The sequence below is a fragment of the Capra hircus genome, chromosome 22, assembly GCF_001704415.2.
Source record: "Capra hircus breed San Clemente chromosome 22, ASM170441v1, whole genome shotgun sequence".
Lineage (NCBI taxonomy): Eukaryota > Metazoa > Chordata > Mammalia > Artiodactyla > Bovidae > Capra > Capra hircus.
The window spans coordinates 24920065-24937319 of record NC_030829.1 but is presented as its reverse complement, the minus strand read 5'-3'; the positions used below and the strand labels follow the sequence as shown (position 1 = coordinate 24937319).

The 17255-nt window shown below is 37.1% G+C and overlaps 1 protein-coding gene across 1 annotated transcript in view; it reads left to right on the top strand.

The window, feature by feature from the left end:
• CNTN6 (contactin 6) overlaps window positions 1-17255 on the top strand; it is a 324176-nt gene that overhangs the window by 246680 nt on the left and 60241 nt on the right. Inside the window, exon 11 of the mRNA XM_005695718.3 lies at window positions 896-1046. Coding sequence (XP_005695775.2) covers window positions 896-1046 — 151 coding nt within the window. The remainder of the gene's footprint in view (window positions 1-895; window positions 1047-17255) is intronic.

Here is a 17255-nt window from a genome sequence, read left to right as displayed (position 1 = left end):
GTCAGAATAAAAAGCATGTATAGGTCAGTGGAAGGGAAGAGAAGCCATACAAGAAAACATGGCATATCTGAAAGAAATTCATATAGACTTTATGCTAGGAATGGGAACTGGACACATGGGTTCCCACAGGCAGGCAGCTAGGAAGACTTGGATATATCCCCAGGCAGTCTAATTATTTATTACCCTTATGAACTGGTATTTGTTCATGATTTATTTAGTGAGGACAGAGTTGAAACTGACAAAGGCTGTTTCGTTGTTTTTTTTTTTTCTCTGTTGTTGTTGTTAAAGTTTCTACTCAGCTTGCCTGCTTCAACTGAAGGCAGACTATTTCCATTTTTCCAGTTAATGGTATGCCTAAAGAAACCTGAAATAATAATATACTGCTTTTGATTTATTGAAAAGGTATTTCATTGTGTGCGCGCTCTCTCTCCTCTCTCTCTCTCTCTCTCTCTCTCTCTCTCTCAACCATCTTCACCTTCTTTATTATAAATACTATCAAAAATGTGACCTTTTGTAACTTGCTTCCTTCCTAACTCTAGCCTGCTTTTGTTATCTCAATGACCATTACCAAAACAAAGATAATTTACACTTATTGAGCCAATAATTTGTGCCAGTTGGTACTTAACCTTCTTTACTGAATGTTACCTCGTTCAAGACCCAGACTAACTGACAGGTAATATCTATTGCCATCTTCATTTTACAAATGGAAACAGAGACTCCAAAATGCCAAGTCCATAATTAGCTCCAAAACACCTTGAGCAAAGTAGCTTCAAAAAGAGTTGTTGTTGTTGTTGTTTTTTACAGATATTAGATTCTATCTAGGATAGAATCAGTTCTTCGGTTACAACATGTTGATTAGATGAGTAATTGAACAATTCTGTGATTTTGTTTTTAGCCTCAGCTCCTGATTTCTCCAAAAATCCCCTTAAAAAATATTCAGTTGTTCAAGTTGGTGGGGATATTGTGATCGAATGTAAACCAAATGCTTTCCCCAGGGCCACTATTTCCTGGAAAAGAGGAACAGAGAGCCTGAGACAAAGCAAAAGGTAAAAAAAATCTCTTTTGTTTTAATATTTTAAATATTTTATAATATAATATCTTCCAGATTTTAGAGTTTACTAGGTTTTCTAAAATTCTCTCTCTTACAGTAAGCTTGCAATTGTGTTATCTGTAGATTTGAACATTTTCACATGATGATATAAACAAAAGGAATTTACAAGGCTATGAACTGTTTGTATAATTTGACTGCAATATTTTCAGTGCATGTGCTTGTAATAGATATATTTTAAGAAATCCTTTAAGACCTTTTTCTATATTCAGTTTGAAGCCTTTTTCCTGACCCAGCCTGCTGAGAAATCACTGAGAAGAGCATACACAAAGGAGAGAGACATTCATACTCACACACCTGGTGGTGTGGTTTTTAAACAGTCACACAGGTGTTCACTCCATGACAAAATGAATTCACCACATGAAAAAAAAATGTAGAGAGGTTCCCGTAGAGAAAGAAGAGAGGTTTCCTCCTATTATGGATGTGATTGAGAAATCCCAGATCAGCACTGGCAAGTTCTCTGTGAGAGTTTTGACAGCACAAAACAGGTGTTTTTCTTTACTTATAACAGATTTCATTCCATTGTGCTGTAGAACCTTGTATATTCAGAAACTGATTTGACTAAAGTTCCAACTCAAATGTAAGGACCCACATGTGTTTCTATGTGGTCAGATACACAATAGGGTGCTACTATGAAATAGCCATATGCTGATGGTATGAAAATGGTTTCACGGTAACTTCTTCAGCATCATATGTGCCACAAACTCATATGCATACCGGGCAGGTAACACAAATAACAAGATACACCAGGTAAAAGAAAAGACAGCTCAATTGTCATGACAAAACACGACAATCTGTCAATCTCAAAAGCCTGTGAAGGAGTGGAGAGTGAGTTCTACACCTAGAAGGTATAGCCACAAATCTGAATTCAGTCAAATGTTGTTTTATGGGTAGAACTTTTAACATTTCAGGAAAAGCTAGAAATCTAAATTTTGGCATCGAAACTCTGGGCCAGAAAAAAACATCCATGGGTTGGTTAAAGGGACACCGTTTTGTCATTTCTGATCTCAGACTGCATTTGCGGTCAGGAAGAGAGAAAATTAGGTTCAGTTCAGTTCAGTCGCTCAGTCGTGTCCGACTCTGAAACCCCATGAATCACAGCACGCCAGGCCTCCCTGTCCATCACCAACTCTCGGAGTCCACCCAAACTCATGTCCATCGAGTCGGTGATACCATCCAGCCATCTCATCCTCTGTTGTCCTCTTCTCCTCCTGCCTCCAATCCCTCCCAGCATCAGAGTCTTTTCCAATGAGTTAACTCTTCCCATGAGGTGGCCAAATTACTGGAGTTTCAGCTTCAGCATCAGTCCTTCTGATGAACACCCAGGACCGATCTCCTTTAGAATGGACTTGTTGGATCTCCTTGCAGTCCAAGGGACTCTCAATAGTCTTCTCCAACACCACAGTTTAAAAGCATCAATTCTTCAGTGCTCAGCTTTCTTCACAGTCCAACTCTCACATCCATACATGACCACTGGAAAAACCATAGCCTTGACTAGACGGACCTTTGTTGGCAAAGTAATGTTTCTGCTTTTTAATATGCCATCTAGGTTGGTCATAACTTTCCTTCCAAGGAGTAAGCGTCTTTTAATTTCATGGCTGCAATCACCATCTGCAGTGATTTTGGAGCTCCCCAGAAAATAGTCTGACACTGTTTCCACTGTTTCCCCATCTATTTCCCATGAAATGATGGGACCAGATGCCATGATCTTCGTTTTCTGAATGTTGAGCTTTAAGCCAACTTTTTCACTCTCCTCTTTGGTTAAAACAAGCAAATAAGCAGTGTTGATTGTGTAGAATGCTCTCACTGTTATCTCTCTCACTGAGGCCTTGCACACTCTCTCCTGACAAGAAAGAGAAAGCTCTTCCAAAGGCACTCTTTCTTTTCCTCTTCTGTCTCCCAGGGACTCTACAGCCCAGAACTGAAGCTTTTCCCAGGATAGGGATCCTGTCAAATTTATTCTTGTATGCCCTGTGCCTTGACATAGAACCTAAACTCAGTAAGTATCTGCAGAATGAATGAATGTTTCCAAAAGGATGAATATGTGAGGCATTACCAGCTTCACAGAATGGCTATTCTGGGAGGAAATGCCTCAACACATAAGAACAGATGCTATGAAAAGAAAGGTGAAAAAGACGAAAGGAAAGCTGGTGCCTGCCCCAGTTGGTCTCCTTCCCTTCTAGAGTACCTGGGAGACTGCTACAAGCACTCCCAACAAATCTGGATGTGCATCCTCTTTAAATGTTTTCTCTTTCACTTCTCAATCCTAATCAAGGTTTAAATGCACTGCTATAGAACAGGAAAACTCAAGAGAATCCCATAGCCTCAAACACAGGCTCTGTACTGAGCATTGGGATAAATTGATTAGCTCTGCTTCATTTACTAAAGTGACTGTAAGTTTTCACCTAAAGAGCAAGAATGACTACTGTTTACCCTCCATAACATTTAAAGATCTGAATGCAAGTAAGGGTGTTGGGAAGCGAGGAAAAAAAAAAAGGGAGAAGATTTGGATGACGGTAAGAAAATGAGAGAGAGAGAAAGCTTTGTAGGGTACAAGGGAAACTGCTTTTTAAAACAGGTTTTCAGATTTATGTTTTATTTGTATAGAGGATGAATTTGGAAGCTTTTTGACTCCAGAACAGTTACTAATAGTTAAATCAGATTCATTCTTGTCTCACTGGGATTAAAAGCATGGTCCATGTGATTTTTATGTACATCTTTCATGATTGTATTCACTCGCTGCTTTAGAATTTCATTACATGTTTCAACAAAAGAAAACAAACAAAATTATCTTCTGAATATGCATCCTAAAAAGTTGAAAAAAATCAAGCCCCAGTAGAGTACAACAATTACAGATGTGTATCTCTGCCAGGTATAGATGACCTTAAGCAGTATTTTGCAAAGGTCACACACAGCCAGCACTGTGAGACTTTGTGTCTCTGCAGGCTTCCTATCCTGTCCTTGCTTTTATTGTCTTCTGAGAAGACTGATTTCATTAAAACCAAGACTTCATGTAGCTTATCGAGAAATGCAGCACCTACGCTTCTCTTGGTGTTGACTTGATGGCCTTTCTGTAGTCTTATCATGGGGATTTTCAAACAGGCTGCAGGTAAAAATTAGAATGAAGTCACAACAAGAAAAATGAACATCGTATATTAATGCATACATGCAGAATGGTACAGATGGTACAGATGAAGCAACTTCCAGGGAAGAAAGGGAGATGCAGACATAGAGAATGGGACTGTGGACATGGCAGGGGAAGCAGAGAGGGGATGGATTCAGAGAGTAGCAGTGGCATAGATACGCTACCATGTGTAAAACAGGCAAGCAGGGGAAAGCTGCGTAGCACAGGGAGCCTAGTTCGGGTGGAATGTGGGGGTGGAAGGGAGGTCAAGAGGGAGGGGATATATGCTTACTTATGGCTGATTCACATTCATACTGCTGTACAGCAGAAACTAACACAATACAGGAAAGTAATTATATTCCAATAGAAAAACATTTAAAAATAAAGAAAGGAAAGAAGGAAGGGAGGAAGGAAAGGAGGAGGAAGGAAAGAAAGGGCATTGACTATTTACTACTGTAGAGGTGGTATGGTACAATGAAAACATAGCTCAGCTTCTATTCAGTCCTAATTGCACCATAATTTGGAGTAAGTCACATGTCCTTGTTAGGCTTCTATATGTAAAATGGATTAGAAGCATCACATCTTCCTAAAAGGCAATAGAGAGCAAAGTGGTCTCTTCAAGCCCATTCAGGTCTAAGCTTGATTTTTACTTCTATAGGTTTGATCTGAGCCATTAGAGGGTAACTGAATCTTTTCCCCATGATCTTTTCTCCTTCTCAAATCAGCGATGCCAGGACAAATCCCAGGTCTTAGCAAAGTAACTGCATTCAGCTTGTAAATAGTTACCACAGTGCAAGAATACTTTGGTGAGGAGAATATTAAAAGAGTATCTAATGCCACACACTATTTCTTATAACATTTGCAATATATGAATAAAAATTATTTGACTTATAGTCTGTGAATACATTTGAACATTGAGTGTGCTCACACGTGTGTGTATATATTAATATGTGTGTACCACAGGGTTAGCCATAATTTCCAAACCTAATGAAATTAATTACACTAGGAGATAGAGACCTAGTCCATTTTCCAAATTTTATAGGACCAGATCACAAACTCAAGCACAGAATAATGAATCTTAGTATATACTTTTTAAATGCCACCTCAGCTTGAATATTATATCTAAATAATATACATAATTCCTATCCTTTCATACTTCTGTTAAAGCATGATATAACTGTATACATAGGAAGATTAAAAGAGTCAGATATAGAAAACAGTTTAAATGACTTCAAGTAGGAACAGTTTTTAGTTCTTGACCTTGGAAATACCTATATGGGGAAATGCATGTTTTTAGTCTCTGTTTTAAAACTTCTGTACCATCCTGTCTACTTTGAAATTTCATCGTTGCTACACTTGCTTCCAATAAAGTGTAGCTATCTGTCTAGAGATGATTGAAAAGATTCTAAAGAAATCTATCCAAAGTAACCTTACTCTGTGGCTTACTTTAAAAGAAAATGGTGGCAATACATATTTTTTGAAAATTTCTTCCAGCATTACATGAATCGAAACAGCATACAGCTTACAGCTAATGTAAAGCTTAGACCTGATGCCCAATGTGCCTTCTCTGTTTCCAGAACTTTTCCTTTCTACAAATAATGGAGAACACACTCAAACTCTTTATTTTTGGAGGCCTACTGTCACATGATTTTTACTGAATTTCATGTGTTGATAATTCAGATCAAGCAACATTTCTGAATATGGTTTGTATTTCTTATTGGCCTATGTGTCACATTTGAAGTCCTGACTATTTTAAGAGTTTCATCTTTTACAGTGTCTCTATTTATGGCTAGCTGTCAGAGAAGAAAAGTTTTCTTCCAACTAAAAATAGGCAGAACCCTAAGGCTGCCTGATTTCCTGCTAGAAATGTATAGTCATACTCATCCACCTCATTCTTTCTGGAGCTACCAATCATTTAGAAACAGCATTGAAACTGAAGAGAAGCAATGGTATATTCCTCAGCAAGAAACTGGAGTGTATTATTAAGAGCCCCTTGCTGGGAATCAAAAAATAGGGTTACAGTTCTATCATTGATAAGGGGCCTGACCTTGAGTAAAATCACTAGCTTACTTTTTTTTTTAAAATTAAGGTCACTGTTCTTGTATTTATTTAAAATGAAATAATTAAAAAAAAAAAAACTAACAGAAATACTTGACATGCTATCCACATAGTGACTGCCAGAATAGAGATTATATTTTAGAAATCAGTGCAAAGCATTAACCTGGAAGGTTGAAATTGCAGATTCTATCATACTCAAAATTTTGTACATGCTTTGCTAATTTGTTCAGGTGACCGAATGATTGTGCCAAACATGGTGATTGCTGTGAGTTGTCAAATTAGCTAAAGTGACCGGTTTGGATGGATTCAGAGATTATAGAGGTCCCTGGTATCTAGACTTAAGCATCACTGAGTACTAGGCCCCATTCACTAACTCACCATTATGGACCTAGCACCCAGCACAAACCTGGAACACAATAGATGTCCAATGCATATTTTCTACTTTGCTAAATGAATGAAAGCTAAAATTCACTTTGTTTTGTGTCTACCTGAATTAAGAGATTTCCACAGTTAAACCTAATATGTATTTAATAATTAATAGGCCCAAAATGTGTTCATTCATTCATCCTGTAAGTATTTAATGAGCAACAATTATACCTCAAATTCTATGCTAGGTGCTGTGGATAAGTTTTAAGTAGCCGACTACATGATGCATAATACATAAGAAAGTGTTTTCCTTTTCAATTATTTGGAGTCAGAAGATCTGATTTCTGTTCTGAACTCTACTTCTCACTTAGCTGATAATTCTAGTAAGTCCTTTAATTTAACTGGTCCTCAGTTAATTCATTTAAAAAATTGGAGAAAATAATAGTTGTCTCACTCTTGGAGCTGTGTGACTCAAATGACACAGAATGAGTGAAAAGGATGAATGATCTGTTTATACTCTGTTACCATTGGCTGCATGTATTGCTGTTATTCCAACCTTTATGCAAATCCAAGTTACACATTCTTACCTCCACCAGCCAAGGGAAAAACCAGAGACTTCACCACAGGAAGTCAAGATGAATACAGATGAAGCTTATCTCTGCAAGGCATTCTGAGGCAACTGAGGGAATCAATTCCACATCTGCTAAGTTTGATTAATCACTTCTTTTTTGCCTTGTGGATCCACTTAGCAAGTGAACTGACAGAAATCAAAGGCCTAGATTTATCTCCTTATCCCCAGTGACTGCTGGCTACCTGTGCAGGGATCACCTCTTGAATTTAATAGAAGACGTAGGAAATGTGAACTTTCTGGACCAACGGCTCAAAGTTGTCCTCTGACAGGCAGCATACAAAAAGATGCCGAAATCACCTGAGATTTTGTCTGAGTGGATATACACTCTCTGAGCAACAGAAACAAAGAGGTGGACCAATTTTTTCCCCTATTATCAAAAGAATAATAATTGAATTAATAAGTAACACACCATCCTGTTTTTTCATTTTCCTAAAAACATCTACCATATTTCTCTCTCATTTCATAAGATGAAGCAAAGTAAAATCCAGCTATATGTTAAATTGCCATTATAATGAAAATAAGTATTTTAAGCATGTCCATAAGCCAGTCAGTATACATGCTTTTCATATTTTTCAAAAAAACAAAGTGCAGTTTTTTTTTTCATATTCAGATACATTTCTAAAGTGTATCTGAATATACCTTCAGCCACAGAGTATACAGTTACGTTTGTACTAGTTTTACCCTGATAATCTCAAAAAGCTGAATACAAAGGACACTGAAATTAAGAGGGAATCAAACTCATTCAGACTTAGAGATTCTGCCCCTACTCCCGAACAACTGGTTTCAGGATGTGGTCACAGGCCATAGACTTAAAACAAGAGGACCGTTGGGACTTTTGGAACCAATTTCATGACCTCTTTCCACTCAGATACATATGTGTGTGTGCATGTATGTATGTGTGTGTGTGTATATATATATAATATATATATATATGTATGTATATTATATATATATACACACACACGCACACACACACATACTTCAAAAAGATCTTATGAGATCATGGATTTTGTGATTTCTCCTATAGTAATGACATCATTAAAACCTTCATGGCTCTGAGCATTTCACAAAATGCCTGCATCCCGTGACAAGGTATGAACCCATAAGTTGGTATGGAATCTAGTAGTGATGCTTATTCAATAGTTTTGCTGCAATCTGGTAGGCCCACTCCATTTTCATCTGCATGACACTTCAACTCCTAAGACCTCTTTCCTAGACACAAAAGAGATTTTTAGGAGTCTGAGGAGAGCTGAAAGAGGTCAAGGAAGGAGTGAGAGGGGAAGCAGAAATGAGAGAAAGGAGATGAGGAGGGAGAAGGATGAGATGACATTCTCTATGCCAAGAGAGAATTGATCATTATTGAGCAAGTCACTTGATCTTTCTTCTCTTCATGGATAAAAAGGTGCCCTTGGGAAAACCTATTTGAAAGTTCTTAGCATAGTGACACAGAAAAGGAACAGAATTAAAAGTGAGTCTGTTTTCATTCTTTTTCTTGCTAAGCCAGCAGGAAGGACAAAATAGTTCCAGAGTTACAAACAGTGACAGAACCTGTTGCCCAACCCACTTTCTCCTTGGAGCCTTGTCACAAGCATCTTACCTTGTAAATCAGCCTGTGGGAGTCTGCCTGCCTGATTATAAGGAAGCCACTTATATGATGCTCCCTCCCTTTTTCACCCTTTTCTATATATCTTCTCCAGTGGCACATTGTTAAAAATTTGTCTGCCTATGCAGGAGATGCAAGAGACATGGGTTTGATCTCTGGGGGAGGAAGATTCCCTGGAAAAAGGAATGGCTACCTACTCCAATATTCATGTCTGGAAAATTCCATGGACAGAGAAGCCTGGCAGGTTACAGTCCATGGGATGGCAAAGAGTTGGAAATGGCTGAGTGACTGAGCACATAGTACGCATGTATCTTTCAGTAACTGCTTTCTAAATCACCATTATTCCTCCTTTCTTTTAAACTTTTATTCCCAATCGTTCATTCTTAAAATATCCCCTCCACATTTTTAAAAATACAACTTTAGCCAAATTGTAGCAACTGCTAAGTAGGCTTTCCTATCCTTTACTCCTTGCAGAGCTTCCGAATGGAACAAGCAAACAACTCTAATTTTATTTTGTATCATCAACTACCTAATGTAATACTGCTTAGTACATCAGGTAACATGAGTATCAAATAGGCAAATGAACCATATGTTCCCATGTTTAAGGAAGAATGACAGTCTGCATAATGCCAGGCTTATTACAATCTCCCTTCTGTGTGCTTCTTTGTAATAAAATTTTAAACTGTTCATACTCAACTCCTGAGAGCCTTGTTAAGGTGAGCCTTTCCAAGGGAATACATGCTGAAGATGTCAAGAGCCATCTGATACTCTTGCCTATGTCACGCAAAGATGTAACAAGCTAAAATCCTATGTGTGCCTGTGTCATTCTTGCCTGATTTTTTCCCTCTTGCCATCCAGTCTTCTTTCCTTCATCCCCACTGGCCTGGAGCACTGACCCTTTAGCACAATGCTTATAGAATCACCTGCCTGCCATGGTCTGAAAAAGCTCCAGGTCATTAAAGATGTAAAGCCTGCCTTTATTTTTTTTTTTTTTCCATACAAAGTAGGATTTGCATATGGACTTACAAGTTTTGGGTATTTTTTAAAAAATTTTTATTTATTTATTTATTTTTTAAATTTTAAAATCTTTAATTCTTACATGCATTCCCAAACATGAACCCCCCTCCCACCTCCCTCTGTCCAGCTGGGTATGCACTGTTTTATTTTACACTACTGTCTTGCTTAGACTACCGTTGCTTTAGTTCCCTATTTAAAATGTTTTAATGATGGGCAGTAACATCATGTGGATTTAAGCCAAGAGTAAATATGGCAAAGAAGTTCCAGAAATAAATAGCATCCTATAAATTCTTGTATGAGAAGCTATCACTGAAAATGCGTATAGGCTTCATTGTACACTTGCTAAGAATTCGTAGGCTAGATCAGTTGCTTTCACTTTCATGCATAAGATTATTGTGCCTAAGATTTCAAGATCATGCATGATTATGCACCTAAGAACGTTGTGGAAAAATGCAGAATCCCAGGGTTGCATTCAAGATTTTGAGTCCATAGGCATGAAGCAGGGTTGAGCAATCTGCATTTTTGCAAATTCACTCTGCTCCCAAGTAAAGCTGAGACTGTTCAATAGCAGCAGAGAAACTCTGCTTTGGAGCAAACAAATCATTTAAAAAATACAAATTTTATCTCATTTTCTTTCCTCTAAGACCTCTGCTTTCTATACCAACATGCTCAGCTCCTCATCTTATCTCAATGCTCAGGTCAATTAGTTTTGAAAATATGAATACAATTAGCCTTCAAATGGTGTCAACTTACTTATGTGCTTGCTTCTAATTTCTGAGTGACATTTATATCTTCCAAAGTTTTCATAAATATTCAGCAGCAATAATTTTAAAGACAGAATAGGTCAGTTATTAGCGCAGTGTATACAAATCACCTTTTGTTCTTGGTTTGACTTTGGAAGAAAGAAGTGCTGACTTGATAGGCTTAAAGTATAATGCTCCTTAGGTAAAGAAAATGGTTGCTTGACTGGTTTGTTAAGCTGTTTGTTACAGCTACACCTTCTTAGAGATACCAGTGGGCACAAGGAAAGTACATAAATAGAAGTAGAAACAGAATTTTGTCTTGGTAGAAATTATGATCCAGTTGAAGAAAGAAAAAACAAACTAATTAAATGGGAGTTAGTCTCATTAATATTTTCAAAATGAAGAGTGAGGCTGTCAGGGCATTTTTTAAAATCACTATTTCCCTATTTCCTTCATTTAAAAAAATTTTCCACTATAGAGTTTAAAAAAATTTCCATGTGAAATTTACACATAAGCTCATTTAATAAAACAGGTAAAACTGAACAAATCCAGATAATGTCCTGGAGAGAGAATCAGAGCCCCCCTCAATACCCTCACCACTTTCCAGCTACAAGCAACCCAAGGAGTGCCCTAAAAATCTCCTGGATCTCTTGAGAGCAGAGTTGGAGAATTCCTGATTTAGACTGACAAATCTGATTCTCAAGTGTGACTTGTCAAGCTACTCATTTATTTATAAGCACAGTTGCAAACCAATTTGACAGGCCATGTGAAAGTTTCTAGGTTTATAAATCTGAATGAGTTCAGAGTCTCATGAGGGAAGCAGGTAGGTCAAAAGCTCCAGTGCAGTGGGGCGTGTGTCACCACAGACAGGATGGGCTGGAGACACAAATGCAGCTCACAGGAGTAAAGAAAGGCCTCAGCAGGTTGGAGGCAACTGACCCGGCACTTGAAGGGTAGATGGAAAATTTCCTAGATGAGGAATGTGGGAGGAGCAGCTTTTCTGTGTGGTTATCATAACCCATAGTTAGCTTCATACTTGATGCCATTTTGAAGATATAGATATAGACTCTCCTTCCCTCAATACAGGATGTATTTCATCCATGATTTCTCTAAATAGAGAATCAAATTATTTTATGAGTCATCCAACAGTCGGTTCTTTGAGTATTCCAGGGATTCTTCAGTATACTTAATAACATACAGTTTCATTCCTTCTCAGATTAAATGAACCAATTCAGTCAGCAATATACCCTTGCCATAGTTGAACCTGAGCCTTATCATACCTAATTATAATAATATCCAGTAATATCCTACCTACAATTGACAGACCATGTGTTGAGATGTTAGATACAATACCACTTAATTTTCACATGATGCCTATGGGGGGTATCATTTATTCATATGTTTTAGATGGTTAAAGCTAAGGTTTAGAGAAGTTAGGCATCATGTCCAAAGTCACAGAGACGGTAAATGATAGAAAAGCATTGCAGGAAGCTCTGATTGTAAAGCCATGTGTAATCTTAAACACCACACGCTAGGTTTTTAATTAGCTTTCTGATGTAATATAGTGTCCATCTGTGGCTCTAAAGGCAGACTGTCATACTGTACATGTTATTTGTTCCTCATTTTGTTTTCCAGTTAGACAAAAGCTCTTCTGAAAACAGTGACATGTACAAATCCCATCTTTATATCTATAAAAAGTATTAGAATAAATCCATTTGTTGTCAACATACTGAAAGATGGAGTCTTAATTCACATCAATATAATAAAATAAATCAGTTTACTTAATGGCTTAGCATCCTGCATCCACAATGTTCAAGTGACTGACTATTTTCTTTTCTTTTCAAAAAAATTATTAATGTATTCATTTAGGGCTGAGCTAGGTCTTCATTGTTGTGCGTGGGTTTTCTCTAGTTGCAGCAAGCAGGAGCTACTCTCTAGCCATGGTGCATGGGCTTCTCATTTCAGTAGTTTCTCTTGTTGCAGAACATGGGTACTGGGGAACACAGGCTTCAGTAGTTACGGTGTGCAGGCTTTAGGACATAGGCTCACTAGTTGTGATGCGTGGGCTTAGCTTTCCCATGGACTGTAGGATCTTCCCAGTCCAAGGATCAAACCCATGTTCCCTGCATTGGCAGGCAGATTCCTAACCACTGAACCACCAGGAAGCCCTTGGATTTTCAATGTAACATGAACTATAACTTTTGTTAACATATAGTCAGGGATATGACAATTCAACACATAAGGATAAACTTCCTAAGCTCCATAAGGGACTTGATCTAGGCATGAAATTATGTTACAATTAAGAAGAAATTAGAGTCAGCAGACAATGAGGCATGTCCAGTTGACCCTCCCCCTGCTCAGTCAGTTTGTAAAGTTAGTTTTGTAAAGTTTCTGAGGAATACAATAATTCAGTAGCCAAAAAGAAAAAAAAGTGAAGTCACTCAGTCGTGTCCAACTCTTTGCGACCCCATGGACACCAGGCTCCTCCGTCCATAGGATTTTCTAGGCAAGAGTACTGGAGTGGGTTGCCATTTCCTTCTCCAGGGAACTTCCCAACACAGGGATCGTATCCAGGTCTTCCACATTGTAGACAGACGCTTTCCGTCTGAGCCATCACTTGATCTTAGCCAAAAGGCCAAGAAGCGATCTAAAATTGGAAATCCCACTAGCATCCACCACTTTCAAAACTACCCATGTTTAAGATAGCGAGGGGAAGACTTTCCCAGATACACATATTCTGTAATCCCTGAATTATAAAGCTGGAGTGAAAAAGGTAATAATCATGAATGTTTCAGCCCAATTCTCTTACTTTTTATATCTGAGGGAAACCAAGGACCTCAGGAATTCACTTACTAGTTTAAGTTCATCTGGCTGTGTTTGAATCTCATCTATCTATCTCAAAGCAGGCTGCAGATATAACTTTACATTTGCAAAATTTTAAAGCCCGAGGAAAATCACACAATAGGCTCATCATCATAAATGTAATGAAAGTGTAGCCAAAATGTCTTCACAATGTTCAAACTTCTCCGCTCTATTCTGCACAGTTCTTTCTCCCATTGTCCTTTCAATCCGTTCTCCTCTAGTTATTTGGGGAGCATCCTTTTTAAAACATTTCTTTGAAGTCCTATATTCACAACTTTTTTGTCCCTTGCCAACTTTATAATTTCCTGTCTTTTCTTTTAATTTGCTTGGGCTGTAAGGCATGTTAGCATATGAATCTGTATTAATTCCCTTCTGTGTCTCAGGCATCCTAAAATACTGCAGCAAATGGAGACACTTTTCTTTATCTTTCCCTCCTTCTACTGAACAGCTAAATATTCCTCTTAGGCCTCTTTCATTGGATTAATTTAGCTAAGCTTTCCATCTGATGCTATTTTGTTAATTTTAAATCACATTTCCTTCACATTTTATGAGAATCAGCCTAGCAGCACACTCTTTGGCATGCCATCGAAATAAAGACACATCGTGACTCCAAATAATTACATTATTTAGCAGAGACTATCTGCCATCTCCTAATTTATATCACAATTCAGTCACCCTAAATCTGTATTTGTGTTGTCTGTGAGCCACTGCAAAGTTGCTGCTTATATTATTTCTATATATTAAACATGGAGTCACATTTTGTTGAATTCTAAGGTCTGAATACTTTATGCCTGATTTCTGCTTTGGAGTTTAGAACAATTGAACCAAACATTTAACTTTGAAACATTTGGCTCTTCACACCAGTAATTATGCATTAGGCATAAAATGCAACTACAGAAATCAGGAATTTTTACAAAAAACTTAGACACTGGTGGCAGTGATGTTTTTATTTCTATGCAAATTAAAATGTGTTTGATTTCATTTTTAATCTCCCTAGGTAACACCTCTAAACAATCTTTTGGCTAGCTAAATGCTTTCAGTTAGCTCTATAATGACACTTAAATCATCTTTGATTAATCAGTTCATGAGAAACATATCTTTAGCTATTTAATCTGTTTAAAATATATATTCCTCTTGTCCATTAGGAGTGGTTAAAAGATTAAATGGCATGCATGACCTGTTTTTCCCCTAGGCACCTGAAAAAAATGTATTTTCTGAAAAAAAATTTAATTTATTTATGCTACCAATTCTGATGCCATGCCATGTAGGTTTTTATTTTTGTTTACTTGTCCTGCTCCACTCACATTCCATTACATATAAATTTAAACACACTGTGTATGATGTTAATCAATACAAGAGATCAAAGAAACACTAATACTTGTCTGTAGATAGGAAAGAGACTAATAAAATGCAAAGAATATTATTACAGTGTTTTCTGTAAATAAACTAAAGAATTAGAAACCCCTTGATAGGGTCTATATTAAAATAATAATTAATTTTTGTATGAAATATTTTAATAAAACTTCAGTTTCATGATTGGAACTATATTAAATAATGATTAAAATTTGCTCTCCCTATATATATGCATCCCTGGTGGCTCTGAGGGTAAAGTGTCTGCCTGCAATGCGGGAGACTTGGGTTAGATCCCTGGGTTGGGAAGATCTCCTGGAGAAGGAAATGGCAACCCACTCCAGTACTCTTGCCTGGAAAATCCCACGGATGGAGGAGCCTGGTAGGCTACAGTCCGTAGGGTCGCAAAGAGTCATACATATATACTCGGTAAGACTGATTTGAATGTATTTCTTTACCTCAAATTTTGTCCTAGTTTATATGGTATCAACAAACTAACCTGAAAGTCATTTAGCTAAATAAGCCCTATGTTTATACCTATACTAGCTTTTATTTTAAATTAAGAAATTATTTGCTTAAGTGACTTTTGTTGGTAATGATAATAAATATACATCTGCTCCTAGAAAGAGACTAAAGGTTCTGGGGTATACACAATCAGAAAATGCATATTTATGTAATATCTATGGACTTTCCTGGTGGCTCAGATGGTAAAGTGTCTGCCTACAATGAGGGAGACCAGGGTTCAATCCCTGGATGGGGAAGATCCCTGGAGAAGGAAATGGCAACCCACTTCAGTACTCTTGCCTGGAAAATCCCTTGGACTGAGGAGCCTGGTAGGCTCCTCCTGGTAGTCCATGGGGAAGCAAAGAGTAGGACATGACTGAGCGACTTCACTTTCACTTTTCTTTCTATGAATTATAGGACTTCTTAAAAAATACAAAAAAAGAATAACAGCTACCATTTGGTGGTAGTCATTATCTTCTAGGCTTAATTCAGCATTTAAAAAAATGCACTTAAAAATTTTAATTCACAAAACAAACTGATGTTGTAACTACTGTTATTCCCATTTACATATAAATTTTCATAGAAAACAAGTGCTTCCAAAGTAACAAAGCCAACAGGAGAGAGTCAGAACACAAAGGAAAACCAAGCTAATGTTAGAGGTCATGGTCTTAAAACCTCTGTGTCACCTGAAGCAAAAAACTTAGCTTTAACTAACACAACATTATAAAGCAATTATACTTCAATTAAAAAAAAGAAGCCTACTTTTACAATCTATTTACAGAGTGAAAGCTTGTCTAGAAAGAAAATTATGAGAAAGGAGCAGAAGCAGTAAAATAAAGTAAAGATATTATTTTCAACAAATGGTGCTGAAGCAATTGGACAACCACATGCAAAAATATTTAGACACAGACCTTATACCTTTCACAAAGGGGAAAAAAAAAAAAACAACTCAGAATAAACCACAGATTTAAATGTAGAAAACAAAACTGTAAAATTCTTGGAAGATATCATAGGGGAAAATCTAGATGACCTTGGGAAAGGCCATGATTTTTAGATACAATATCAAAGGGAGATCCGTGAAGGAAAGACATAATAACTTGGACTTCATTAAAATAAAAAAAGGAAAAAAAGCTTCTGTTCTGTGAAAGACAATGCCAACATAATGAGAAGTCCAGCCACAGTCTGGGAAAAAATATTTTCAGAATATACATCTAATAAAAGATTTTTATCTAAAATTTGCAAAGAACTCTTTAAACTCAAGGATAGGAAAGTAACTCTATTATAAAATGGGCAAAAGACCTTAACATACTCCTCAGCATACAAGATACCCAGATGGTAGATACACATTTGAAAAGATGTTCCATAGCATATGTCATCAGGAAAATGTAAATTAAAACAAGATACCGCTACACACCGATTAGAATGACCAAAATTTGGAACACTAACACCAAATGCTGGCAAGGATATGGAGGAATGGGAACTGTCATTCACTGTTGATGGGAATGCAACATAGTACAGCCACTTTGAAAGATAGTTTGGCAGTTTCTTACAAAATTAAAATTACTGTTATTATGCAACTCAGATATTGTACTCCTTAATGTTTACTCAAAGGATTTGAAAATATGTCCACACAAAATCTTCCACACTATATAATTTATGGCATCTTTATTCATAATTGCCCAGATTGGAAGCAACCAAGATATTCTTAAGTAAGGAAATGGCTAATAAACTGTGGTATAGCCAGGCAATGGAATATTATTCAGTGTTAAAAAGAAATGAGCTAACAAGTCATGGAAACACATGGAAGGATCTTAAATACATATTATCTAGGGAGAAAGCCAATCTGAAAATCTATATACTGTGTGGTAATAACTATTTGACATTCTGGA